The sequence below is a fragment of the Primulina eburnea genome, chromosome 6 (genome assembly GCF_022965805.1).
Source record: "Primulina eburnea isolate SZY01 chromosome 6, ASM2296580v1, whole genome shotgun sequence".
NCBI lineage: Eukaryota > Viridiplantae > Streptophyta > Magnoliopsida > Lamiales > Gesneriaceae > Primulina > Primulina eburnea.
The window spans coordinates 35,258,477-35,285,636 of record NC_133106.1 but is presented as its reverse complement, the minus strand read 5'-3'; the positions used below and the strand labels follow the sequence as shown (position 1 = coordinate 35,285,636).

Genomic DNA, 27,160 nt, shown 5'->3' with positions numbered 1-27,160 from the left:
ATGTTATAATAAATTACTTATTTAGGGAATCTATGAATCAAGATTTTATCATACGTTTTATGTTTTAAGAATAATAATTATAATTGAATTAGAATCCGAAGCGAGATTCTTTGAATTATTAAAAAACTGTGACAATAATTGCGCACAACGGTGATCGAAAGTAGAACCACAAATGTACTGATACATAATCAGCCAAAACATGAGGGCGCCACAAGAAACTGTTTTCAAACACTAGGCGGATACAAAATCAGCCAAAACATGAGGGGGCACGTTGTTCGAGTCTCTCATGTTTTCTTTTTCTCACAACAATTTTACAGCACAAAACAAAGGGCTTGAACATGGTTCCTGTTAATACCTGCCGACCTCACCCAGAGATGTGTTTTCGGACCGAAATGTTTATAAATATGCATTCTTTTTTCACACTCCATTTAGTAATTCGTGCTCGAGCTCTGCATGCAGCAAAACCATTTTTTCTGCAAAATCAAAGGCTTGTCATCGGTTTTGAGACACTCAGAAGCCAGATGGATTGGCAAACTTTTCACCAAAAAATAAAATAAAAATAAAACCGATACTGATATCGTGCGGGAATGAATCTAATCACTTACACCCTGAGTTTTTACATGTTCCATCCCATGATTAGTGTTTGTATTCGTATCCAGCTTTGTGGGAGAATCAGGCTTCCCACCTGTTTTCTTCTCATCCCTTGCCTTGTTAAAAATCACCGTAAATCCCTCTGCCGAAGCAGGATCATTGACGTCCCATTCTCCAAACTTTGGCAAGGGCCTACCTTTCTCCTGTCCAAGTTGCACACGTAAAGGTCAACAAAACTTCAAATCAGCTTTCAGTATTTCCCATTTAAATATGAAAATAAAATCAAGGATGCAACTCCTAACAAAATCAACAAAATAAAGTCTAATACTGATCAGCCTCAAATTGTGACGACCCAGATAAATGTATCATCACATCTACAGAAAGTAACGCTTTCAATCATCAAGTCCTGAAATTGCAAATAGGAAAGGGAGATATACATTGTACAATTTCCATATTTTCTTAAACAAATGTCGATGAGTGTAATTGTGGTAGATTTGTGAGAAAATAATAGAGTTTGGTAGCAAGACAGTCGCTGAGTATGAAATTCAAGTTTGGAAATAAGATGTCACCCGAATGTAGACGCGTAAGTATGCATATTAAATACACTCTACTAAGGAAGCATGAGGTTTTTTGATGCACCTAGTCAGCATTCAGGCTTTGAGAAATAACTCACTTCAGCTCGATGCTAGGATGAGCTTACAAAAGCTTCTTTTGCTGTGGAAACTACTCTCATGGAAAGGGTTACAATCATAAAATTTGTATTTTAATATGCTCGAAGGTGATTACATGCAAACGTTGGTAGGACGCTAGATAATAAAGGCCACCGCTGACTAATTCTATAAAACATACGGGATTTTGCGTATCAGTAGTTTTGAACCTCTAGCCCGTGGTTCCAGGGGATAAGCTAGGACCTTGAGGCTAAGAAGCAACATTAATATTTATCTATTTCTGTGATTTTTGCGGCTTTCAAAGATACAATATCGAGCTATAATTGAATTGTTTTACAAGATCAAGGAAGAAATTTCAACACTAAGGACAATCGACCACCCTAAATTGTATGTTGATTCCAGATTGTGGTGCCATGTTGAAATCACTTTTTCCAAAAGCTTGACCTCAAATGAGATGGTTAGTAATATTATACTTAAAAAATTATAAAGATACATGTCACGACAAGGAATCCAATTGTATAAATTCACAAATTTGTGAGACCTGGAGCAGGCATATGTTTTGCTAGTTCCCTTTGGTTCAAAGGTAAGTTTTTCATTCATGTATATAATGAACTTGGTGGATGTAAGGCACGCACTATGTCAAATACAATACAAGATGAAACCTGGTAACAGAAAAGAGTTAAACAGAGATGCTACTGTACAATTTTCTGCGTGAACAACAAATTATAGTTAAATACTAGTGACTACACATCATAAACAAAGCAATATAAAAGTATGACAACATGAACACAAGAGCAACAGTTTCAAGTTTCAACTATCAGGAATCACAGACATAAGTGTTAGAAACTTTATTCCAACCAATCGACAGTACCCGCAACATTGAGATCAAAATCAAACAAAATTGAAAACTTTCAAGACTTTCCTCGAGAACAAAAAGCAGCTGAAAAAAGCTAGAAAGTTGGTCTTTTCTTTTATTTACTGTAAATTATTTTCCTTTGCAAATAGAGTATCCATTCATAACAAAAGAGTTCCTCTAATTCTGCTTGAAATTCTTCACGAACAAGAAATCAATCGAACAAAGTCCACCAATCAATCACTGGTGACGAACAATCCAAACTTTTACAGAGCACTTTTATCTTAGGTCGACCAAGCAAAGCTTCAGCAGCATACTCCCCAAGACGATTAATAAAAAAAACGAAAAGACATCCAGAAATTCAAAAAAAAAACCTAAATGAAAAGAAATAGCAAATACAAATCTGAAATCAAATTAATGGCGGGATTCAATAACGTACCGACATGAATCCTCGAGAAGCAAATATTTCCCAGCAGAGAGAACGAAAATGGAACCCGGAGATATAGCGAATTAGAGAGAGAGATAGATTGTTGAAGCCGTCGATGAAAAACATTTGTGTGCATATATAGATATCTCCACCCCGTTATCTAAAAGTCCATTTGTGCAACTCGAGGGGGTGTTTGGTTGGTGCAAAAAGCCAATTTTGAAATTTTTTTACACAGCAAAAAGGTGACTTGAAATTCTAATATATTAATTTATAAATTCTTTTCTAAAATAAATTATATTTCTATTTTTAAAAGAATATGAACATGTTTCATTTCACATACACACTAATCATTTAACACATATGCGATTTTAAAAAGATTAGTAGACTCCATGTATATGTAGCTAAATTTGGACCATTCATTTTATCGTGAGATAACGCCCCTAGTACGTAGGATCGAATCATCCCTTTTTTCAGTATGGTTCGTAAAAATAAAAATAAAGGGAAGTAGATGTGACCACAGATTGAGCAAGGCAAGAGGATGGAATATTAGTTTGCATTACAGCCATTGTTGCCAATGGGATCCAGCCTGTATTGCACACTAACATCTAGTCTGCTGGGCTGCAACTTGCAACCTCTTAGGCACTGTTTGTTTGATGCGACAAAATAAATCCACGCACTCCATCAAAAGGACCACAAACTACACATCCATTCTGCACGTTTTTCATTCCACCCTTTTTCATTTGTAAATAACCAAAGCGTAAAACTCATCACACTCGCTTGTTACAGATGTAACTGATCCAGCTTTCAAAATAATCGTTTGATTTTCAATCCATTGATCAAATCGAATTCTTCTGTCAAAATGCAATTTGTGATCAAAATAAGAATATGTTAAACCCAATCATCTGACAATTGACGACTACGTATATTACCAATGTAAATAAACATGTAATATACGAATTTTTCAATCTTAATCTTGAATCTTTTAAATTTTAGTCATTCTTTTCTATGAATACTGACTCATGACATCATACACTTCAATACCACGTCGATGTCATATCAATTTCACTACTGAAAAAAGATGCAATTTGACATTATAAGATTTTTTTTTAAAAAAAATAGTGAGACGGGTATGGCTGACTAAAATTGTAGTTTTGTAATTCGAACATAAACAACAATAAATTAATTGCGCCTCAATTAAGTCAAACAATAAAATAATTGCTCTCTGTTATTTGGGATTGATTTCATGGGAGAAATGAATCTATCTTTGTGGAAAGCTAGGAAAACATGTGGATGAATGTGAAGCCATGTGAACAATCAAATTAGGAAGACACCAACCCAGTAAATTATTTTTAATGAATTCAATAAGTATAGAAACATAAATTTGTTTGTAAGTTTTTTTTACCCGAGTGAAAAATAAGTGAACTTATATATATTTGAAACAGAGAGAAGATTTTGGTGGTTAGAAAACGAGAATTTGATATACACTAAATTCCATATTTATATTTAAGATGTCTCGAAATGGCGGAATAATTGAATTGATTATATGTAATTCTAGGCAACAATGCCACGTCTCTTTCGTTTCCTGTCACTATGCATTTAAATAAAATAATCAAACACCTGAAGATTTAGATTTATGTAATTATTATTGGGAAAATAAAGTTGTCTTTCTCAGATATTGGAAAATGAAATGGTGTTCGTTTTTCAAAACAAAATAAATAAATAAAAATTCAAATTTATTGTTTGATAAAACTTGAGACAACCGCAATAACTGTTTTTCGGTCGGACTTGGTTTACACCAAACTAAATTTACATCGCTAATTCTTTTAATCGACATAAAAAAATAATACCAAATTTATATATGCAACTATAGGAACTTTATTTTGAACTTTAATATTCTCCCTTATCTCTATTTCTCGTCTCCATCCTCAGTTTCAAAAATATTAATTAGATAATACATGGACGGGTTTAAGAATCTTAAACCAAAACTTATTATTAAGTATTATGTGTTTGTAGATGAGAATAGTAAGTCTCGATCTCAAAAAAATAGGAAATCTCCTTCTTTTTCTAGATCTTCTCGCAAGAAACATTCATGTCCGATGCCATTCAACCAAAACTTATCCTTATTTTATTCTTAAAAAAACAAATCGCCATGGAAGAACAATAATTGGGCACAAGAAGGAACAAGTAAATGCAGAGGCGATTAAGAGACAGCAAGCAAAATCAAATGAATTGAAAATTAACAGCCGTAGGTAGATAGATGGATCGTTGGGTTTAAATGAATTTTAGTTATGACAGACGAGTGAAAATATTTTTTTTTTAAAAAAAGACAATTTGACCTCAGTAAAAGTAAATCTAAATCTAAAGCAGTAAAAACGTAGACCACACGGTGAGAATTGAAGCTGCCCAAATTCCACCACCAATTCCGACCACTTCGGCACCATTAGAATCCTGATCAGCTACATCTCCGTCAGGAGCATCCGCCGGAGAATCCGACGGGCCAGGAGGAGCCGGCGGGGACTTGTGCTTACTTTTCGAAGATTTCGGTGACTCGGCTGCAGAACCAGGTGCGGGAGCGGGAGCCAGCCCACCGAGTTTGGATAATTCTGGCGGCACTAAAACCTTGTTCACTTCGAAGATCGCCAGGGGCGGGTTATCCACCAAAGTGTTTACAATCGTCGCGGTCACGAGCTTCGTTTTTATTGTTACGTCGGTGCCATCATTCTGCACGGTGAAGAAGAACGTGTTCCCTACGGTGGCTAGGGTGCTGGTGAGGCCGTTGCTGGATCTCAAACCAGGTAATGAATCGTAAATGGGCATTCCGTGGTATTCGAGTAAAGATTGTTGATCTGCTGCTGTCAAGTTTTTGTATTTTGGCAGGAAAGCTTTCATGGCTTCGTCCCCCGGGCAAAATATTGTCAATCCACTGTTGATATTGTCTTCGAACGTGGTTTCAGCAGGATTGCTCGAGAGGGTATCGGCGAAGACCTTGCAGCCATGAGCCGACATAAGCTTCGTAATGTTCACCACGCTCGGAGCCGGCGCCGGGGCCTCGGCTTCAGATGACGGCAAGAGGTTGGAGATCTGAATGATGGAGATGTCGTACGGTTGAGCTTCGACAGATTTAACGAAAGTGGCTGAAATGTTGCCCCCATTGTCCTCGGGAGAGAAACCCACTTTCCCACGGCTGAGATCGGTTATATTGATGAAACCGGATGAGCCAGTGGCGGAGCCGGTGGCTTGGTACATGGTAGCGGCGAGTGCGCTGCCGTCGGTGATCTGGTGGAGCTTCTTGGCGTCGAAGTAGTCGAGAAGAACGTGGTATGATAGTACATTCTTAATCCCACCGAGAGTGAGGTGTTTGGCGAGTAGATCTGCCATCCCTGGATTGTCCACCGCGCATACGGTGATGGTCCTCCGTCGGTTGATCTCCGGCGCCAGCTGGGTAACGGACAAGTAGTGGTTGAAGGTGGAGAATTCAGGATGTTTATCTAGCATGAGGGTGACGTTGAAGGCGTCGGTAGTGGGAGAGAGAAGCAAGACGGCAAGGAAGAGGACCGCCGAAGCGGCGGAGACACCGCGACAGAGCTGCATTGTGCGCTGTATAATGGATTTAGTAGTGCGGAGAGATGTGAGATAGCAGCGGTGGAGTGGATATAAAAACTAAAAAGTGAGCTGATGAATTTGAATAAGCTTTGAAAGTAATAGACGTTTGCATTTTTTATTTAAGCATAATCAACGCTAATATCGGTGGAGCAGTTAAATTTAATTGACTAAAATTTTATGAATAGGTCTCTTACGAAACAGTCTCACAAATCTTTATCTCTGAGACATGTCAACTCTACTAGATATTCACAACATAATATTTTTAGCATAAAAAGTAATATTTTTCATGGATGACCTAAATAAGATATTCGTCTCACAAAATACGACTCATGAGATCGTCTCACACAAGTTTTGGCCAAATTTTATTTATTTTTATAATGGGTTGGAGGATTTGATTAAATTTAACTTAACTATGTTCATGGATGAATTATATATTTTTAAATTTTAAAATAATCAAAAAAGTTTTCGTAAATTTGAATATTTTATAACCATAGAAAAAAAGAAGAAATTTCTTGTTTGACGACGGGTTTTTGTTTTTGATAATTATATATGAAACTTCTTCAAGTAAAATTATTATTTTATGTACAGTTTTACGAGAAGATGTTCAAAAGAAAAAGAATGAAAAGAAAAGGTCGATTAGGGTCGTCGGGAAATTGGACACAACACGTGGGTTTAGGCGTCACTCCAGCATAAAATCAAGGCAAATCTTACAAAGTACAACGTATATAAAAATCAATAAGGGCCCCGTAATGAACACTTTAATACATCAATTTTGGAAATAATATAATACTTTTTAAACCAAATCATATTTTAAAAATTAGTAAAAAATAAAAGAGTAAATATTGTTTCGAAATATAAATTGTCTAATATTTTTAAAATAAATAAATTTTTAAATAATTGATTTATTCACCATTTAATATGATTTATGTAGAACCCATATCAAAAGTATGTATTAGATTACTGATTTTAATCTTTTAATAATGTTTTTAAAAAATTGAATACAGACGTGTGTGCATGGATCAATACGTACTATGATTCAGTGCACCGACAAAACAGTGAAAAATAAATAAATTGTAGGAGAAGAGGTGTCGTTTATGAGGTAATAAAGATGGCAATTATGGTAATATTTGAAAAGGTCGGGGACAGAAATTCGTCCTCATAAGGTAAAAAACGTTCGGGAGAGTAAAAGCATGGTGCTCTTGCAGGCTGTCAAGTGGCAAGGCATGAGCGGGGATACACCTTCGTCGGTGGTTTATAATTTTGTGCAAATTACACAAAATTATTCGGGAAATTGATTTTCAGGTCTTCAGCCAACGATTTTTTTTATGTTCAATTTCTGAGTATTTTTTTAGTACCACATTTTCACATGAAGTGTATCACATTTCCACATGAAGTGTACCACATTTTGTATGACATAATACCACAATTTTGTGGGTACGAAGTGAACCTAAAGAAATGTTTTGATTGGAGATTTTTCACCGAAAAAACTCAATTTTTTTAATTATTTAATGTAATAAATTATAAAAAAAAACTCAAACATTCAAATCAATCTGTTCGTCAAACAAAATAATCGGTCCACACTTTATTTGGATGATCTATGTATTATACACTCTTGGATTTCCAATCCTTAAATCTTTTATTTTAATTTGCCTTAAAGAGGCACCTATCCTGGCTATCCACATTTCGTCCGTAAGATCGTATATTTCAATAAATCGATGATTTAAATAATTTAAATCTTTTTTTTGCCAGGGTATGAAACTAATATTCAAATAAAAACTACATAGTTGAAATGAATTTGTTCATATCGATTGTATTTATTACATTTAATCCTCTGAAGAGCAAACTTAGTAAAATAGTATAAATGTTTTCAGCTAAATATGTTTTTGGTTAGAAAATCGGATAGTTCGATCCTACCTGCCTCACAGGATTTAGATGGTCCAGATCTGTCATATTTGTGATTTTAAAAAAAATAATAGACCCCATATACTTGTGGCTAAATCTGAATCCTGGATCTATACATGAGACACTGCCCACACACATTTAGGTGAAATATTCCTAGAAAATAATCCAAAGTCCAGTTAAAACTAGTACATGAGAACGATTGCACTACCTTCGAGCGGACGACCCTGGTCCAACATGATAGCCCGGCCCACAACCAGGACCGTACCCATAAACGGGTCCCTGGTGCCCACCCATCAACCCATATGCACCTTCGAAACTGCCTCCGCTGGCTGTCTCACCACCGCTCTCTTTATCCCCTGTTCCTCCTGCCATCGCGGTCTTCTCCCCTTCCGTATCCCTAAACCTATGCGAGTAAATCTTCAGCGACTCCACATAATCCTCGAACCCGAGAGTGGTAATCGCCCAGATCAAGTCGTCGCCGTTGACTGTCTTCCTTCTCTCCCGCTGACACTTGTCGGACGCCTCGCCGGTGATGAAGCTTATGAATTCCGAAACGCATTCCTGCACCGTCTCTTTTGCGTCTTTGGATATCTTGGCGTTCGCTGGCAGCGCTTTCTTCATGATTCTGCTGACGTTGGCGATCGGCAGAAACCTGTCCAGATCTCTTTGGGAGGCCTCGCTTCCGTCCCTGTTCCCCCACGATTCGTTATCGGAATCCACCATCTCAGGTCTGGCAGAGTAAATTACATATACAGAAAAAAATGAAATAAATACTCGACCGACAGAACGAGTACCGGCGGAGATTAGATCCGGCGGCGGAGAAATACAGACATGTTAGCGCGGTTGGAACTTGGAACGGAGAGAGAATTTATAATGGACACGATCGTAGGTGGACGTGGATTACTGTGGACTGTTGTATGTCAATAACTTTCTGTGACCTGTGGACGGACTTCTCCGTCGTCCGATTGGTTGTCGGGGTGAGGAGATCTCTGCCGTTCATTCAGTATCCGCCACGTGGGTATTGGTCGAGCTTCTTCTTCTTTCTTTCGCCAGCGAATCACATTGCCAATCAAACACCCTCTCTCCTTTTTCACTTTAATTGGTGATAGTCATGTTTATGGGTTGTGATTGGTTATAGGACAAGGTAATTCTCTATCCGATTAATTAAGTAAAATATTATTATAATTTATTTGATTTTCTTGTTTAAAAGTTTTTTTTATTTATTTTTTGTTGCTTGAATATAGTTTTCTGAATTTTTTTTAATAATTTAAAGTGGTTAAATTGTATTTTATTTACTATTATTTATGTTTTCTAGCTGGAAATTCGTAGTTTTCGGAAAGAAGACCTTATTTATGTTTGATGCGAGTTTTTACAAAAATTATGATTAGTAGATATTATTGGATATCATCATTTTATAAATATAATAATTTGAAAATGGAGTTGCTCCATTTACCCTCTTTGCCACTTTATTACAAATATTATTATCTGTGCAAGAAACTCTGATTTGCATTGATTCGCAAAGGTGTTCAGTCGATCCTATCCTTGCGAGCACTCGATCCTACTCTTGCGGGCACTCCAACTACTCGGATATTTTCGAGTCAATCAGTGTTGGGCAACTGTACTGCTTTAGCTTGAACTGCCTTTTCAGTTGGAGAATCCAAGTCAACTTTTCGACTTTCTCTGTTCAAGAAAAAGGGTGGACCAATAATTGGAAAGGAATCTTGTACTTTTTTCCTCTTTTTTTTTATTTATTATTTACGATATTTCAATTTAAATTATCTTTATATGCAAAATAATATTAAAAACTATTTAACTTAATTGGAATATACTAACCAAAAAAAAATTGATTTCCCCCGATATAAGATTATATTAACGACCGACATTTTGTATTATATTAATGAATACGCTTTTGCAATTACTTTATTTAATATACTTAAATCTAGTGATTAAGTACACATTTTTAGCTTTTAAATCTCTTTTCATCGAACTACATTTCAAATAAAATACAAAAATTGTTACTTACCCAAATAAATTTGTCGCAAATAAAAAGAACATTTTTTTGTACATTATTCGTCTATTCTGGAAAATATTGTCGGTTTGCATCTCGTATGTAGGTAAAACTTCACAAATAAACAAAAAATTACATTATAAAATTTGTTAAATTTTATAAATAAAAGTAAAATCTTCTATTTATTCAATATGGAAATTATGTTTAGTCCCATCAAACTCGTATCATTGCTTCCAACACTTCCTTCTTCCGAAAAGCTCTCAAACAAGAGAGGCTAGAGATTCGCCCACGACAAATTCAAGGTGATTTCACAAATATGGTCAACCAAAAGAATTATGTGACACGAAGAAAAACTAAATTATTATTTATTACTAAAACATTTGCTAAACGTAGATAATCGAAACACACCAAAATATTAAAATCTAGATCCTACAATCAACTATGATATCTTACAACAGTTTTGGAATCGCAGGGGGTTTCCTATTCAAGGCTCAAGACTTCAGAGAGAGAAAATCTCAGACTTTTATCTACATGTACATCACAAGCTGCAACTAATTCTATGGATCCCTAGTGAAACAAGGGTGCCAGTTAATCACAGTAACAGTAAAACTACAGATGCTTCGACTCAAAGAAAGTAGCGACGGTCCATGTAGATTACGAGGAAAAGAACGACGCAAGTTAGGGAATAGTGTACAACCAGTTTCTGATAAGTTGTCAGGCCTTAACACGTTGGCTAGAAGGTTTTTTCCCATCTTTGACAACACAACCTTCATCCTTTTCATCATCAGCCTCTTCAGCATCAGCAATTTTGGTGAGCTCATCCTGAATCATGAGCTTTATTGATGGTTTTCTAGGCATCAGATCCTTATTGAATTGCTTGGCTGAAACGAGGATAATTTTTCATTATCACTAAAAGTAGAAGATCGGGTTGTAATCAAATTTTTAACATAATGGAAAACAAGACATCAAATATCTAATCCTCTTTCTATTGCAGTCAACAAATCTGCTCGAGCAGTAATTATATCTTCGCTGGAGCAGAAATAAAGCTGTAAAATTAGGACCATAACAAAAAAAAACACTTTCCTCGTTAAATTGTAGAGAATTTGAGAGTTTCGAAATATGCCACGAGAATCCCTATCGGTTTGGAAACAGGTAGGGGAACGAAACTAGGAAAGGAGGGGATAATCGGGCAGGATAGTTCCAAGTCCTCCAAGATTTTAAAGGGGAGATGGGAGCTTACCAAGCATCTTCAGAATGTCGGTTAAGGTGGCCTGTAAAATTAAACTCGATAAGCTGGGTACGTTATCAGGAGAATGAAAAGGACAATTAATCCACTAAATACTGTAAAACTGCAAGAAAGCAGGTTAATATCACTTCTCACAACTTAGAGCTGAAATCAAGAGAGAAGTTATACGTTCAAGACTCGTGAACTCTTCTAATGAATTCTGAGTCATCACCATTTCGCAGGAAAAAATCCCAAACAATCGGAGAAGACAAAAATATGTAAATGTCTATTTAACTTCGACAACAGACCCAACATGAGAGTACGAAAGTATGAAAACAGACCATCTATCTTCTCACCTAACAACCAAACCATCTATCTTCCTCGCCTAACCACCAAAAAAATTGATCAGAAGAATATATGACACTTACTGTATTGAAGTCAACCTCTTTAAGGATTTCAGAAATCGCATTCCTAAGATCATCGTCACTTGGCTTTAGTTTCTCCTCCCTGAGATTGTCTTTTACTTTCAGTATTTTTTTCCCTTAATCCCACATCAACAAAACAAAAGTCAAAAGAATGATTTTCATTAATGGGAGCCTAGATAAAACAAAAGAATATACTCACCAATTTTTTTAACAACGAACAATTTATCAACTTAGAATATACAATACTCACCAGGGCTCACAGTTGATAAAGCTGTCTTTGGAGTTGATGTCTTCTCCTTGATCGATTCATCTTTCTTTTTAAAAGAGGACCTCTTCGTACTAGTATCCCTATTGCTTTTTGGGTGACTTGACGGTGATTTATGAGCTTCTTTTTTCGGCAGAAGGCTGGCCTCTTTAGAGATTGTTACTTTCTTGGTTTTGGTTTTCTTGGCAGTTCCCTTCATTGAAGAGGACTTTGCTGGTCCTTGTTTCTTCTTTCTTTTGTCTTTATCAGATCCTTCGCATTCATTTGCCTTCTCTTCACGTTCAGCAGGTTCAGATTCCTCATCTTCTGACCTCTTTGAACAATTATTTTTATCATCCTTGACATATGTTTCCCCATCTTCCTCTGATCCATCTTCGGGTTTAGGTTCCCTATCCTTTTTTGGTGTATCCTTGGCTTTCTTTTGACTCTGTATATGAGAAAGATGAAATCTTGTACAAGTACCAATAACTTATTCAAACAATCATATGAGTCAATTGCTATATTGCTTGATATGATATTGTTTCTTCAATGTAATTTCATAGAGGAGCTTCCAATTGGAAGGTAAAAGCACAAAGCCACATGCACATATATTTTATCAGATTGTATATTCTCTTTCTTTCTGTGAGCACCAAGGGATTTAGGTAGAAGTAGAATAGACTTGAACCTCAAATTATTTATGACAGTTACACGCAACACCACAACTCGTTAAAAAATACAAAAGAAACTGAACACCAATCGAAATCATCATATGCTGCAGTAATCTAGGGTTAATCGAATCGAGCATGTTCACGAGAGCTTTTTCAAGTCAGCTAGAATAAAATTCAATTTGATTTGAATTTGTAATTGTCAAAGTCGAACTGAGTTCGAATATTTTTTCACCTGAATTTGGCCTGGACTATTTTGCCATATAGCTTGCGGCCTCGATCATAAGCTTTAATATCTTAATTAATATTCTATAAATAAACTAAAATTCGACGAACACCAGCAAAAATTAGAGCATTTACTAAGAAGCTTGATAATTAAAGTCAAACCAAACGAATTGTACTTGAACTCAAGCCCAAAATCGTTTATGTTTCTAGCTTCAAGGCTGCTAATAAAAACCGACTACAAGCTCACATATGAAAATACGGCAAATATTCATCAAGAACACAAACAAGAAAGTTGACAACTGACAATAACATTTCATGCATTTAGAACAATGTACCTTCACTGAGCCTTCTGGAAGTGTGCTACCCCCAGATGCTGATTTGCTCTCTCTCTTTCTTTTTTTCCCCTTACTTGACTGATCAACGTACACAATACACACATAAAATTTATAAGCCAGGAGAGGAAGAATTTAACAAGGCAGTCAAACTAAAAAGTGAACTTAGTACACCTGTTCTTTTTCAGCAAGCAACTCAGTGGTGGTTGCATGAGGCGCCACCAAAAACTCTATCAACTTTGAAATGATATCTTCCTGAATGTAAAATAACAAATTGAGATTTTAATTCTTTAAACAAAACAAAGACGAAAGGATAGTCACGAACTTTGCAATAGAGCTACAGAGATATCAACATACCTTCCTTACAGTAGCCGATATTGGTATATCAAGGACATCACAAAACTCGACCAGTTTATCTTTGAAAATCTTGTCAAGTTTCTCTATAAGTTTTAGTGTTTGCTTTTCCTGAGACTATGCCACAAAGGTTTTTTCTGAATAGCCAAATCATAGATCCAATTGATAGGTAACTTATTATTGAAGTTCTACTTTACCTCATCATCATGCCAAGCGAACCCAGAGAATCTTGATATGTTGTTCTTAACTTGAGCTGCCTGGAGGTCATCATAAGCACAAATTAAAAAAATCTGAACTTATCAACAAAAGAAAGAAAAAAAAAGCAGACTACAGCAGATTGACATGTTAGAGGTAACCAGATGGATGCATTGAGAGTATAATATTCACTGATAATTTCAAGCAAATTTGCAGGACTTAAATAAATTCCGACTGACAAATCAACTCACCAAAAACCAAATATGTTTAAAGAAAAACGTGTCTCACAAATTAAAATTTGATTCCGGCAAACTTAAAAATATTATAATCCCATGATGACAGACTCATTCCATATCAGCTCGGCGTTTTTCGGCATTGAAAAGTGGAATAAAGGTTTTTGTGATCTCCTTTCTTAGGTCTTTCGTTCCATGCACCACGGAACACTAAGGAGTTCCAATGAATTATTGATGACAGAATCCGCGAGTAATTCGACTTCCCGAGAATCTGAAGAGGTCGAGGGAGGGATTCAAATTGCGTGTAGAAGTGGAATGGGGGAGGGGATTACACAATGGAAATAGAATGTCAACTACATGAATGTGGAATCGAATATAAGCCATATGATATTATCATGGGAAGTAACACCTTTAAAACAGTGTGATCGGAAGCTCAACCAAAAATCCAAAGACCGAAGCGTTACCTTTCCTCTCCTTCCAAAGAGAATAGTATGCAGCAATTTGAAGGTATCGTCGCTTTTCTTCCTGGACAACTTGTAAGCCACTGTAACAATAAATACAGTTCATAGTTCATAAACAACATCAAATCAAATTATATGACTGCAGGACAGGACAATATTAAAAACAAGGCAAACATGCGTGTCAAGTTCATTTTAGTTAAAATAAAAATTCTAACAAAATTGTTTCAGTACCTATATTTTAAGGAACAAGAATCTGTGTTACCGCAATAAGAGTAAGATCTAAAATTTGAACACCCATCAGCAAGACCTAGAAGATACCTAGCACAAAGATTTCTCTTTATGTGTTGAATAGAAACTCAATTTTATACGCATAACCATTCAGACATGCATGCTCGCGAATGTACATACATACAATCTGACGAATAGGGAGATGGAATATCATAAGAAATCATTATTTCTATCACTAGTGACCAACTCTCAAACTAGCACTTCGGAGTTCGGATAAAAGCCAAATTTCACCATGGCTACTTTTGACGGATTTGTCGCCATTATTACCTTGAAATGCATATAACAACACAAGAATTCAAAATTCAAAATCGTCGTTTTATTAAAAAAAATCTGTTTGTCTGAAAATCATAAATGGAACAAAGGATATCTTAACAGATAAAAATCCTTCAATGCACACACTCAAATATACAGGCAAAATGCTTATCATCTCATTTGGCCATGGGGAGTATATATGAGAAGCAGGCCCTGTCATATTTGGTTATAATACTTCAAATTCATGACTTGGTTGTTTTCAAAAGCATTCTAAAACCTATAAAAGAGAAAACAAGCAAACAAATGCAAATCCTTGCAATGCTGGGAAAAACTCAAGACACTAGGAATTTCTGATATGGGAATATGAGTTTCACTATGAATCGGGAAGCATTCTAAAACCCATAATTATTAGGTTCAAAATCTTCAAATATAGCCTTCAAATATTCTTTGGAACAAGCTTATTTTGTCAAGAAATGATAACGTCCTTCCAGTTAAACCCCGTTAAACACAACCATTGCTATGCAATAGAAAAGGTAAAAGGCTAGCTAAGCATGCATACAACATCTATGACATGGTAAAAAGAGACTCATGAGACTCACTTAACTTCCTAGTACAAAGAAAAATTCAGCTACGATAACAAAAAATCGCAAATTAGAAGTGATCCAGCTTTGTTGGAGCACACACACAACATTGAGTCCCGCAACCATCCTAATGTCTTAAAGCAAGCTCTAATACGATGCTGCAACACTTACCTTTGCTCACCATTGAATTCATATGAGAAGAGAACAAAGAAAGTGAAAAACACATCAGCATAGCAAACATCGCATCCCATGCTGAGAATCTTTAGGCGTGGAATAAAATTTGGTGTACATACATTTAGCAAAGGAATCAAAATTAGTAAAAAGAATACCATTTGGGATATCTTTCAGCGCAGTTCCACGACCCTGCAAACAAACACCAAGGCATCAAAGAGTGAATCTTCAATATCATTAAAGTTCATACAATAAAGAAGTGAATTTTACAGAGAGGATGCAAACAACAATGTGCGAACTAAATGGAAACCTTTTCAACTTTGAACTCCTTAGCAGCATCCTGGTCAATAAAGGCCACAAGTCTCTCAACAGATTTTCTTTCACGAACAGGCCGATCAATTGTGAGAGCCACGGGGGTTTTCTGCCCCTCATTTTTATCAGTCGAGGTTTTAGTTTCTTTAGTTTTTATCTCCCTCTGGGTGTTTGATTCCTTGTCTTCTGTTTCATGTTTCATATTTCTTTCTTTTTCGCCATTGCCACTCTTTGTTCTCAGACGATTCTTCAGGCTCCTCTCCTCTTTAGATTCTTTCGGCTTTTCCTCTTCTCCCACTACATCCACCTTGTCCTCGACCTTAGCATCAGCGTCGGTTTTTTCAGTAGGGCCATGGTTCATTTCCTCAATCTCCATGTCCACTTTTTCTTCTGCAACTTGCTGCTTTTCTTCTTCTTCCTCGGTCTCTTCCATTCTTTCATCTTTTCCCCCTTCTTTCACTACATCTTCGTTTTTTGCTTTCTTTTCAGTTTCCTTGCTATCATTCACTTTTTCTTTGTCCATATTGTTATTCTCAACTTTCTCGGAAACTTTGTTTTCTTCTTCCATTTCTGTTACTCCATCATGACGTTCCTCAGTCTTCTTCACCACAGGATCTGTCTTTTCCTCCATTTCAACATTCCCATTTGCCACAAACTCGGGCTTAACCAACTCTGCAGTCTGCATCTTTCTCACCCATGACAGTTTGTAGCAAAAGTCTATGACCTCTCCACAAAAACTCTTTTTTGCTGAACAAAAACTACAGCACACCAAAAATCATAAACAATATCCAGATGAACTACCACAGTAACGAAATTATGAACCAGCAAAAGAAAAACTCAACAAATGAAAGAGAATGAACATCATTAACAGTATTTAACAATGTAACCCAAGACAAGTACAATAAGGAAAATTCAGGTGATTAGCTAAATCATATGAACATGAAAAAAATATCATATGCATAATTGGACTAGAAATAATCTAAACAAATGTGCATCCCGCAAACACGGTAGAATAACTAAAGAAAGAATCAAGCTTAATGCCATATAAAATGCTGAGATGGAGGAAAAGAGGAGATCGAGTTTAATGCCATGAAAAATTTTCACCCAAAACCACTAGTTCACCCAAAAAAAGAGCAAAATCAGATCACTTACAGCAAAAAGAATCAAACAGCTACAAAAATTAAATCCCTCGACTAAATTACAAACCCTAACCAAAACTGCGCTAATTTAAGTCAAATTCAGAAAGGAACAACGAGGAAACGCAAGTATATATGCAGAAATAACCTAAACACACACAGAGCGAGAGAGAGAGAGAGAGAGGAGAGAGAGGCTAACATGGAAAACCAGAACTTACAGAGAATTGGAAGCTCGCGTATCCTCTCTCTACTTCCTGTCTGTTTTGGTGTTTCTCGTATCAACGTAAGCGCTGGTGGGGTTCACATTTGGAGCCAGGTATTTATATCGCGGACTTCAAATCCGGATTTCAAATCACGTAAAACGCCGAAGTCATAGAAGGCAATGGACGGAATTCTGAAATAGATTTAGTTTGATGTCTGAGATGTGTGACAAAATCTATTCGATATAGGCCAATATTACATTTTTCTTCCAAGTAACTGTTGAAAAATAGCTACGACATGAGATCGTGACATCTATTTGTGAAATGAGTAGATTTTATATATAAGATAAAAATTAATATTTTTTTATATAATTTAGATCTACCATGAAATTAACTCGAGGATGATATTAAGGCATAAGTTTGGTACATGGGATAAGAGAGGGATTGATAAATAATATCATGAGTTCTTGATAAATAATTTTCATCGGCCCTTGATAAATAATTTTTTAGAAGGATAAAATATCCCTAATAGAAGATGTGATAATTTTAATCAAATGATAAAAGACACTACAAATGACTTAATTACGCTCAATTTATAAATGATTTTTTTATAAATCTATGCTAGTTAGTAGAAATTAAAATCAAATAAATATTTTATATATTTTTATATATTATATAATATGATAATTATATAAATAATTTCGAGATAATTATATAAATAATTTTTATAAATCTCAATAAAATTATTATTATCACTCGATTATCCTTAAAAATTGATATTTGACTTGACTCACAAAATCAAGGGCTCAATTATCATATTATATAATATATAAAATTAGGTAAAATAAATAAATCATGCAAGTACTATCGACACATGAACAAATAAAAAATATGAACTCAAGCAACAACTTTGAAATTATAAAATTTATTATGATAATGTTAATTTTGTCATTACAATCTAATATATAAATTTAATCATTCTTATTAAAATCATATTAAACATTAAATATAATATCCTACATCTTACTTATCCTTATATTATATATCACATATTTATCTTATGATATGTACCAAACTATGACTAAGTATGCTATATGTAGACAGGAGAATCTATGCAGATTAGCCAAACACTACCTGTTTAGTTGGACTAATCAAGCAATTATTTTTTAAAAAATTAAAAAAAATACAAAAAAGAAAAACGTGATAATTTACCAGCCGTTGATGCATTGCGATAGTGGGTTTCCTACTTTTCTCGTTGGCGTCGGATTGCCCACACCCTAATTTCATTTCACCTGTTCCATGTTCACCAGTCCTATATTCTCTCTCGCAGTTCCCTTTCTCCTCTCCGTTTCTTCAGGAGAATGAATTCTCACAGTTTTCTGGGAGATTTTACTGTTTTGATTCAGAACACATATATTTCACGACTAATCCTCTCTAGTTTGATTTCAGCTCACCTACCAGCGTTAAAGAACCAAATAATGAAAAAATAATTCCTACTTTTTGCGAGTTTCGTAGTGGGTTTTCTTGACATGAAATTCTACTCAGAACTCGTTTTTTGTTCGTTGTATTTAGGTTTCTGCTCTCACCATGTTTGCCCATTTTGGTTTTCGTCATGATTTGTCTACTTCAAGGGAGAAAGCCTTGCAAAGTCGCTACCTTTTTTAGCTTTTGAGCCGTTAACTTTGTCAGCTAACACGGGTTTGTTGTTTTTTACCAGGTCTTTTGGTGAGTTTACCTCAGTTGTGACTAGACGGATTGTTTTATTGCCTCGTTAGAATTTGGGTCTTGGAGGAGTCTAGGTTTCGTCAAAATTAAGGTTGAAAATTTCGAGATTTTGTGTTGAATTTGTTCAGACTTGCGGCTGTTTGGATAATTTGCTCCTCTCGTCGGGTAGCAAGGTACCTCATTATGGGGTACCTCTAAATTTTAATTTTATGTCTTTCCTTTGTATTGTTATATCCTTTTAGGCTTCGTTTAGCTGAAGGTTCTACACATCTTGTTCAATAGCAGTTTAGATAACTCTTCAGATTTTGTGAGGTTGCTTTTCCTTCAGATTAAGACTATTGCTTTAACCTAGTTTCGCTCAAAGACATTCTAGTTGTACATTATGGCTGCGCATGAAAACTACTTTGTGGAGTGGAAAGAGCTATTTGTGTCAAGAGAGAGGGGAAACCGTGTGGTTCACTATTTTTTGAAGGATAATTTAGGGGAATCCATTCTTGCCGTCGTGGGCACTGAGAGGAGTGTTAGGCACATGTTTTATGTTGTATCTGAAGAGTTCCTGAGTGTTCATGTGGCCGAAAACTCAGTTCATGCCGGATTCAGATGGAGATCGAGAAGAGAGGTTGTGAATTGGCTTACTTCTATGTTGTCAAAGCAGCATTGGCAAGAAGATTATGCCAGTAGGTTTTCTTTTTTTCTTTTTCCCATTGTAAGGGGTACATGCTGATTGTGCTAGTAGTAGTAGTACTTGTTTTGTCGTTGTGGTAATCTCTTGGCAATCAAGCCTCTGTAAATGCAATACATGTTTTTGAACTTTCTTCCTCGGGTTTCATAGTTTGCCAAGCAATCTCTCTTTTTGCCTGTCTTTAATTAATTAATAATTTAAAGTTTCCATTTTTTCGATCATTTTGATTACTTTTATAAATCAAATATTGGTAGAATTTTTATGCTCATAGCTCATATATTACTATTACTTTGGATTCACAGTTAACTCTTTGCAAGGTTTAAGGAGATGGTGGTTTGTGATGGAAAATAGTAATACATGATTTGGCGTTCTCTAATGGAAGTTTTCTGATTTTAAGTTAGAAGCTGTGAAAATATTCGATTTTTTATTTATAGAAATGTTTTATGATAATTTTCCTGGATATACAGGATTCTAATAAAATTTGGTGGAGTGTATATTATTTACTTGCCGAAAATCAGCTAGGTTGACGGCGCAAGGAAATATTTGACATTTTATTTGATTAGGATTCGCAGTAAATCAACATATTCAGGTGAATTGACATATTGTAACCTTTTGGATGTAGTGTCACCCCCCAAAGATGATCCTACCACCGTCAATGCACAGCTAAAGCAGATGCCTCCTCATAATGTACGTGTTGTTTTATTTTTTTTGGGGGCCAGATGTAGTCGTTTTGCTATTTGTTTTATGTTTACATGTTATTCTGAAACATGTAATTTACGTGCCATCAAACTTGTACAATAGGACCATTTACGAAGGAACTTGCAAGGTCATCAATTAGACATTAAGTGGTTGGGTTCAGCATGGACATGTGGTAAACAGTTGAAGCATTACCCAGCATTTAAGAGGAATGAAACTTCAATTGAGGTAAGTTAAAACTTAATAAATTTTAGAATTGTTGAGTTTTCTAGTTTGACATTTTTGCTTTCTTGGCATATTCTATTTGAATATTTGGGTAAGACTAGGCAAACAACTTGAAGTGACTCATTTAGTTTCTTAACGATTAATGATTGGATGCATACATATTCAATCTAAGTTTATCGCATGTACTTTATATGCCAAAAGTTTAGGATTGCAAGCTGGACTTTCAATTTAAATATTTTAGAGTCGTCAGTAGGACTTCATGTCCTCCGACGATGCTATAAATTTTGTTTTTTACTAAAATAGAAAATTTACACGCTGTCTTTATTATCATGATGATTGTTATACAGTCGAAGCACACTCTATGTGTGTGTGTAAAGTAATATTTACGTGTAAAGAATTTTATTTTTAAAGTATTAGTTTTTTCATTGATTATTGATATCCTACGAAATTAAACGAAATATAAGATTTAATAATATGATCTTTTTATATTAAATGCAATATGTTGTATGAACTCATCTTTTATTACGATTGCTACAAATATAACTTTCATATTTGTAGCAATCCAACTTTATAATGAAAACTCAAAACGCATCTAGACTGATTTTTCAAATAAGCCACATAAGGCACAACATTACCACAAAAAATTAAAATGTATGTAAGTAAATAGAAATTTAAATTCTTTTTAAGTGCGAGTCTAGCCGACCAAGTCAAAAAATCAAATAAAAACCTGAATTAGTTGGAAAATATCTTAAAGCTTGCGCAAACGTATATGTAACACAAAAATCTAATTCAAACCAAACGTTCTATCAAAAAATGCAACTCAATCAAATATCAACCATGCTTGAATTAATTTACTATTGCAGCAAGAAATCTCTGTACTAATATTCATTATTCAGTAGATATCAAATTTTCTGCGGTTTTTCTCGGTGAAACATTCCAGTCTTCTTACAGAACATAAATAAGACCACAAAACCTTAAAAAATAATGCGTGATAATCAAGAACCGTGGACTTGAGTTTTCTACGATATGACAGTTCTTAACTCTTTTTTAAGCACTTGTGACTTTGACGATATCTGATGTAAAATTACAGCATGCTTAAGAATTTCAACATGGCATTCCAAACTCTTAGTCCTAGCACCAATAAGTTTTTTTGAATTATCTGCAATTAACTTGGTGAACTCACAACTCTTTCTCATGGATTCTACATTAGGTACAATCATTTGTCTTTGTGATGGCTGAGAAAGAGAGCCGCTATATTGCATATTTGGAAGATATGTATGAAGATAGAAAATGCCAGAAAAAGGTTAAAGTGAGATGGTTTCACCACAACAAAGAAGTCCGTGGAGTTGTTTCTTTACGGAATCCTCATCCTAAAGAAGTTTTCATCACTCCTTACGTACAAGTCATCAGTGCAGAATGTGTTGATGGTCTTGCAGTAGTCTTAACTCGTGAACACTATGAGAAATGCCTGGGAGTTTTCCCTGGTGATATGTTGAGAAAAATGCATTTTTGCTTCAGACAATTCAAGAGTAACAGAATAAAGCCTTTCAAATTGAGTAACTTGCGTGGATATTTTGATCAATCGATTTTCTCGTGTTTTAGCCCTGATTTTTTTGAGGAAGAATATAGCTCAGAGGATGATGTAAAAGTGGGAGCTAAAAGGAATAGAAGTTGCAGAGAGAATCAAAAGTATGATCTATCGTACCAGAAACTTAAACATGATGTATCGAGCAAGGAGCAAAGTTTCCTCAAGAATGTTGAAGACCAACTTCCATGTGCGCCAGTTTTTAGGTCTAATGAAAAGATCGAGTTTCTTTGCCAAGACAGTGGTATTCGAGGATGTTGGTTCAGGTGCTCAGTTTTAGAGATATCCAGGAAACAGATTAAAATATCATACGATGATGTTAGGGATGAAGATGGTTGCTCCAATCTTGAGGTATTAATTATCACAGCCCATGGTCGAAGCATTCACTTTGAAACCATTGTTATTTTTGGGGATACAAATAAACTGATAATGTTGTCGTGACATTCTCAATACTAAAGGAGAGGTATTCTTAATACAAGATTCAACATATAATAAGCATTTGTTGGAAAAAATTTATTATTATTTTACTGCAGCTCGTTGTAGTTTAATGCGCCACGGCCAGTTATTGCACTTGTGTAGTCACTCCTCAACACAGGAAACACTTTACTATTTTTACTATTTCTTTCTAATTGCAGGAATGGATTCCAACGAATAGAGTGGCCAAAGCTGATAGACTGGGAATGAGACATCCTGGTCGCCCAACTGTTAGACCCTTCTATACTTGCAATAAAAGTAACCCAACCTTTGAGGTTGGAGATCCAGTTGACGTGTGGTGGAGTGATGGTTGGTGGGAAGGGGTTGTTTCTGATGCCCACGATCCAATAAACCAACGTTACCGAGTTTATCTTCCAGGTTTGTTTCCTGTTGCTCTCAATTGCAAAGTGTTTATCCCCCAACGGCTTATGTGTTTCTAAGGAAACTGAATATGATGTCAGGTGAAAACTTATATTTGAATATCGAGTTAAAGAACCTTAGAGTTTCCAGAGATTGGGTTGGCGGACGGTGGGTGGATCTCAAGCCAAACCCTGATATAATCGACCTCATATCTTCAGCTAGTGTAGACACCAAGCTCTCAAAATCTTCAGCTGTTTCTATGGAAAGGAAGTCCCAAAATTCTCCTCCTTCCTGTCAGAAACTTGTCACAACTCACATACTCAGTGCTGTTTTTGAAGAAATTCCTGATTTGTCAGGCATGACGCTGACAAATGTCCCTTTAAAAGATGGTTATGCCAATGATGAGCACCAAGTACTTGAATTTGCAGAAGATAAGGAAAACCGTGCGAGCCATACCCATGAACTCGACGACAATGACACTGTGGATTATGACTTAACAGATGCACAAATGAAGTGTGATCAAGAAAATTATCTTACTGACTTGTGCGCTAATGTTGGTGATGGAAACAAAGACAACAACTTGGTTGTACTCACGACTGGTGAGTGAGCAGAAATGCGAGGCAGCAACAGTGAAAAATCTGATCGCTCCAACTTCCACGTAAATAATTTTCCTTGCTTGGCTCCGTGATCATGGTTAGAAGTGGTCGTAAAGTTTGTTTTGTCCGTCGAGATAGTTGTATATAGTTATAGGCTCTATTGCAAGTCTGGGTTTTAATTCCGAAGCAGAAAATTTTCTAGAAATGGTCTTGAAATTCTAGAAGTCCAGCCCCTTTACCGTATAGTCCACACTCCACAGTGGGAAGGAGTACCCGCACCCGTAACCTGAAATTCTTGTATCATTTGTCCTGGCTAAGAGCTATATCTTCTGGGAGGGTGGATTCTTGCTATGACAAGGTTGACTGTGTTTAATATAACAATATCATTTATTAAAACTCAAACGCACTTTATTTCAAGTGATGTATTTGTGATCGTAATCAATGTATGTTTTCAAAAACGGACCGGATCACTTGGTTCGACCGAAAATCGATCACGAAAGTGTGGAAAACCGTTTTGACTTGTCGAACGGGTCAAACAGGTCAAGAATCGGTTGGATTGTTTAAATGGATCCGGCTGATTTGCAAATTTCGCATTTTATTAAATTTGATTTTTTTTAATTTTCCCTTCAAAAAACTTTGTTTTGATATTTGAACTTTAAATTTATTTTTCGGTATATATATTAATTGCTTTTCTTATAAATAGTAAAAGAATTGATAGCTTTTTTTATAATATTTTTTCAATTAAATCTAAATATTTTTCACCAAAAATTGTTTATCTTTTTTTTAAAAAAAAAGTATGCATCACTCAAAACTTATCGAGGGAAAAAAAACATTAGATTTTGATTACATTTTCACTTAATTTCTTTTAGAAAGTATGATAATTATTTTGATCTATATCAACTTTATATATTGTATTTCAACTTTGCAGAAATCAAACGTTCATCATAGTCATCATTCTTACTTCAAAAAATCTAGAAATTGTAATGAGGTGGGCTGTATTTGTCACCTTTATCTCGATCTGACGTGAATTAAATCAACATCTTCATCGAAGATTCTTTATTTAATCAACGTTCGGATTAAGTTCTCGTCAGGCTCCCAGTACTTGGTTCTATGTTAAAATTTGTATTTCCACTTTGCATAAATCAAATGTTCATCATAGTTATCATTCTTACTTCAAAAAATCTAGAAATTGTAATGAGGTGGGCCGTATTTGTCATCATTATCCTGACCTGACGTGAATTAAATCACCATCTCCATCGAAGATTCTCTATTTAATCAACGCTCGGATTAAGTTCTCATCGAGCTCCCACTACTTAGTTCTATATACGAATTTGTATTTCAACTTTGCAGAAATCAAATATTCGTCATAGTCATTATTCTTACTTCAAAATCTAGAAATTGCAACAAGATGGGCCAGATTTATCGTCATCATCCCCAACCTGACGTGAATTAAATCACTATCTTGATATCTCCATCAATGCTTCTAATCTGAGTTGAATTAAATGTATGTGTCTATCAATTATTATGAGTGTCAAATTATTGTTTTACGATTATATGAATGCATTTAAACAATGCTTTCATAACCAGATCAATGATCAAAATCAGTTTATCTTGAAAAATGCTTCGGTCGGTCAGACCGAAATATAAAAAATAATATTATATCATAAACAATATATTTTGAATCACAAAAAAATTAAATAAATATATAAATAATAAAAAAATATATTTATTAAGTTTAAAATCTAATATACATATAAGATGAATATAAATATACAACAAAAATATATCTATTTAAGTTTTTAATTTAAATAACTGTATACATATATTTAAGTACCAATTATAATTATATATAATTTTAAAACAAAAACAATAAATTTAATAAATTTATTATTATTAAAATAATTTTTTCATCGAAATATAAATTATAAATAATTATATATATATATATATATATATATAATATTAAATTTAAGATTTTTTAAAAAATAATTTTTATTAAAATATAAAATTTTAAAAAATGGTTCAACTATTGAGTCAGTTTTCAGGTTTATAGCCGATTCGACCATTTAAACAATTTTTAGGGCGTTTCATTCCGAACCCGTTACTAGTTCTTGCTCAAACCATACAGTTATGAAAACACTGATTTAAGCTATATGTTTCAAATGCACTCAGATTGTTTGAATGCATTTTAAATATAGTTATCTTTTAACTTATGTAAATATAAGATTATTTTATGTTATTCTTGAAGTATTTTTTCCTAAATAATTTCATCAAATTTAGTCGTTGAATCATCAACATATATGTCAACTTTTATAAAAATATAAGCGACACACATGATTTAATGTTATTTGAATAGAGAGAAAAACACTCCCGTTATAATATAAACTAACATATAAATATATTTGTGATTATGTTATATTTGAAATAATTGGTAAAAACGATATATATATATATATATATATATATATATATATATATATATATATATATATATATATATATATATATATATATATATATAGTAATCAGAAAGCGAAGATTCTCTCAAATCTAGGGTTAGGGTTTTTTTCCCTCAGCCGCAATGAGCTTCTTCACTGAACGCGAGCGCTGAATCACGCCCTTATATATGCATGCACATCGCCATATTCTCCCTCAAAATCGAAGATGAGGAACCCGGAGTTTCCAATTTCTTCCCGGAGGTTTATTGATTTTCTGCTGTTGTCCATTAATTGATTTTCAATCTTCAAGTAGCATGGAAGAACAACTGAGTTTGGGAAATGATGTTAATTAATTCGATTTGTGTCAGAGGCTCAGTTAATCTGTTGCTTTGCTGAACCTATTTTTTGCACGTCAGTCTGATTCCAAACTCTGTTGTTGCAGTATCGAAGGATTTTCAATTAACTTTTCCGTTTGATTTTATGGTGCCTGTTAAAATTAAGAGTGCACCGCGAAAAAAAGTTTTCTTCTTTTCCATTAATTTTTGTTCTGTCGATGATCACTGGATTTTGTGCTAACACGAAAGTAGATCATTCTACTGTGTGTAGATTCCAGTCGATTTGTGTTGATTGTTATTTTTACATTCCATGGGTGGCGCTTGCAGTTGAATGTAGCATCGTATCCTACTCGCAGGGCTCCATTCTATGGAAAAAAAATACACCCTAGCTAGAGGTTCGTGATATCTTTCAATCATCCGCTACGCAGAACCACCACCTATAAAAATTCATCCCACCATTTGTAGTGTGTTTACTCTCAAAACCATAGAATCGGATACTTTCAAACCTATTAGACGCATGAGTGCGTCGAATGCTACAAAAAATTTCCTTTGCTAAAGCTTATAACCAAGACCACAAACTCATTAGACGCAAGATTTACCATGCAACCTTCTAAATCAACCCCAATGAAAATATAGGCATCTGATTATGTGGAATTCAACTCATAACTTCATAATCAAATTTTGCACCCGTGA

At 34.9% G+C, this 27,160-nt stretch overlaps 5 protein-coding genes and 1 non-coding gene across 12 annotated transcripts; 2 read left to right on the top strand and 4 right to left on the bottom strand.

Annotated features, from left to right (window-relative positions):
* Positions 1-151: 151 nt before the first annotated feature.
* Positions 152-2,759, bottom strand: LOC140834702 (protein NOI4-like). 2 transcript variants are annotated; one of them, XM_073199772.1, is made up of 4 exons: positions 2,552-2,722; positions 928-965; positions 606-794; positions 152-473 (listed from the first exon to the last, which is right to left on the bottom strand). In XM_073199772.1, exons 1-4 carry the CDS (start codon positions 2,673-2,675, stop codon positions 429-431), a joined length of 396 nt encoding a protein of 131 aa, XP_073055873.1. In that variant the 5' UTR covers positions 2,676-2,722; the 3' UTR covers positions 152-428. The 2 variants fall into 2 exon arrangements, with proteins under 2 accessions (XP_073055873.1, XP_073055874.1); XM_073199773.1 differs by lacking the exon at positions 928-965 and having other exon boundaries at positions 2,552-2,759.
* Positions 2,760-4,749: 1,990 nt separating this feature from the next.
* On the bottom strand, positions 4,750-6,207 carry LOC140834700 (fasciclin-like arabinogalactan protein 1). Its single transcript, XM_073199771.1, has one exon. It carries the CDS (start codon positions 6,128-6,130, stop codon positions 4,898-4,900), a length of 1,233 nt encoding a protein of 410 aa, XP_073055872.1. The 5' UTR covers positions 6,131-6,207; the 3' UTR covers positions 4,750-4,897.
* Positions 6,208-7,923: 1,716 nt separating this feature from the next.
* LOC140834698 (nuclear transcription factor Y subunit B-3-like) lies at positions 7,924-9,687 on the bottom strand. The gene has a single exon (XM_073199765.1). It carries the CDS (start codon positions 8,765-8,767, stop codon positions 8,249-8,251), a length of 519 nt encoding a protein of 172 aa, XP_073055866.1. The 5' UTR covers positions 8,768-9,687; the 3' UTR covers positions 7,924-8,248.
* A 713-nt stretch (positions 9,688-10,400) lies between these two features.
* LOC140834699 (DEK domain-containing chromatin-associated protein 1-like) lies at positions 10,401-17,527 on the bottom strand. Of its 4 annotated transcripts, none has more exons than XM_073199767.1 (12): positions 17,370-17,527; positions 16,014-16,773; positions 15,862-15,895; positions 14,415-14,494; positions 13,720-13,779; positions 13,526-13,639; positions 13,343-13,423; positions 13,172-13,249; positions 11,953-12,394; positions 11,706-11,818; positions 11,293-11,323; positions 10,401-10,933 (listed from the first exon to the last, which is right to left on the bottom strand). In XM_073199767.1, exons 2-12 carry the CDS (start codon positions 16,698-16,700, stop codon positions 10,767-10,769), a joined length of 1,887 nt encoding a protein of 628 aa, XP_073055868.1. In that variant the 5' UTR covers positions 16,701-16,773; positions 17,370-17,527; the 3' UTR covers positions 10,401-10,766. The 4 variants fall into 4 exon arrangements, with proteins under 4 accessions (XP_073055868.1, XP_073055870.1, XP_073055869.1 ...); XM_073199769.1 differs by having other exon boundaries at positions 13,526-13,633; XM_073199768.1 differs by having other exon boundaries at positions 16,014-16,762; positions 17,370-17,470.
* Positions 17,528-18,629: 1,102 nt separating this feature from the next.
* On the top strand, positions 18,630-24,107 carry LOC140834697 (uncharacterized). Of its 3 annotated transcripts, XM_073199763.1 has the most exons (7): positions 18,630-18,923; positions 19,069-19,753; positions 20,348-20,445; positions 20,560-20,682; positions 21,890-22,615; positions 22,900-23,116; positions 23,200-24,107. In XM_073199763.1, exons 2-7 carry the CDS (start codon positions 19,459-19,461, stop codon positions 23,703-23,705), a joined length of 1,965 nt encoding a protein of 654 aa, XP_073055864.1. In that variant the 5' UTR covers positions 18,630-18,923; positions 19,069-19,458; the 3' UTR covers positions 23,706-24,107. The 3 variants fall into 3 exon arrangements, with proteins under 3 accessions (XP_073055864.1, XP_073055863.1, XP_073055865.1); XM_073199762.1 differs by having other exon boundaries at positions 18,630-19,753; XM_073199764.1 differs by having other exon boundaries at positions 18,631-19,753; positions 20,381-20,445.
* Positions 24,108-26,463: 2,356 nt separating this feature from the next.
* Positions 26,464-26,560, top strand: LOC140835606 (small nucleolar RNA Z122). Its single transcript, XR_012118928.1, has one exon. It is a non-coding gene; the product is annotated as a small nucleolar RNA Z122 (small nucleolar RNA).
* Positions 26,561-27,160: the final 600 nt, after the last annotated feature.

Bases quoted from the DNA above. Each gene is read 5' to 3' on its own strand.
- LOC140834698 (XM_073199765.1), bottom strand. From the start codon at position 8,767: ATGGTGGATTCCGATAACGAATCGTGGGGGAACAGGGACGGAAGCGAG.
- LOC140834700 (XM_073199771.1), bottom strand. From the start codon at position 6,130: ATGCAGCTCTGTCGCGGTGTCTCCGCCGCTTCGGCGGTCCTCTTCCTT.
- LOC140834699 (XM_073199767.1), bottom strand. From the start codon at position 16,700: ATGCAGACTGCAGAGTTGGTTAAGCCCGAGTTTGTGGCAAATGGGAAT. The intron at 13,424-13,525 runs GTATGTTGATAT...TTTTACATTCAG, and splicing joins TATCGGCTACTGTAAGGAAG to GAAGATATCATTTCAAAGTT. The intron at 12,395-13,171 runs GTACATTGTTCT...TCTCATATACAG, and splicing joins TTCCAGAAGGCTCAGTGAAG to AGTCAAAAGAAAGCCAAGGA.
- LOC140834697 (XM_073199763.1), top strand. From the start codon at position 19,459: ATGGCTGCGCATGAAAACTACTTTGTGGAGTGGAAAGAGCTATTTGTG. The intron at 19,754-20,347 runs GTAGGTTTTCTT...CAACATATTCAG, and splicing joins TTGGCAAGAAGATTATGCCA to GTGAATTGACATATTGTAAC. The intron at 23,117-23,199 runs GTTTGTTTCCTG...ATATGATGTCAG, and splicing joins TTACCGAGTTTATCTTCCAG to GTGAAAACTTATATTTGAAT.
- LOC140834702 (XM_073199772.1), bottom strand. From the start codon at position 2,675: ATGCACACAAATGTTTTTCATCGACGGCTTCAACAATCTATCTCTCTC. The intron at 966-2,551 runs GTACGTTATTGA...TACTTTCTGTAG, and splicing joins CTTCTCGAGGATTCATGTCG to ATGTGATGATACATTTATCT. The intron at 474-605 runs GTAAGTGATTAG...TTGATTTTGCAG, and splicing joins AACATGTAAAAACTCAGGGT to AAAAAATGGTTTTGCTGCAT.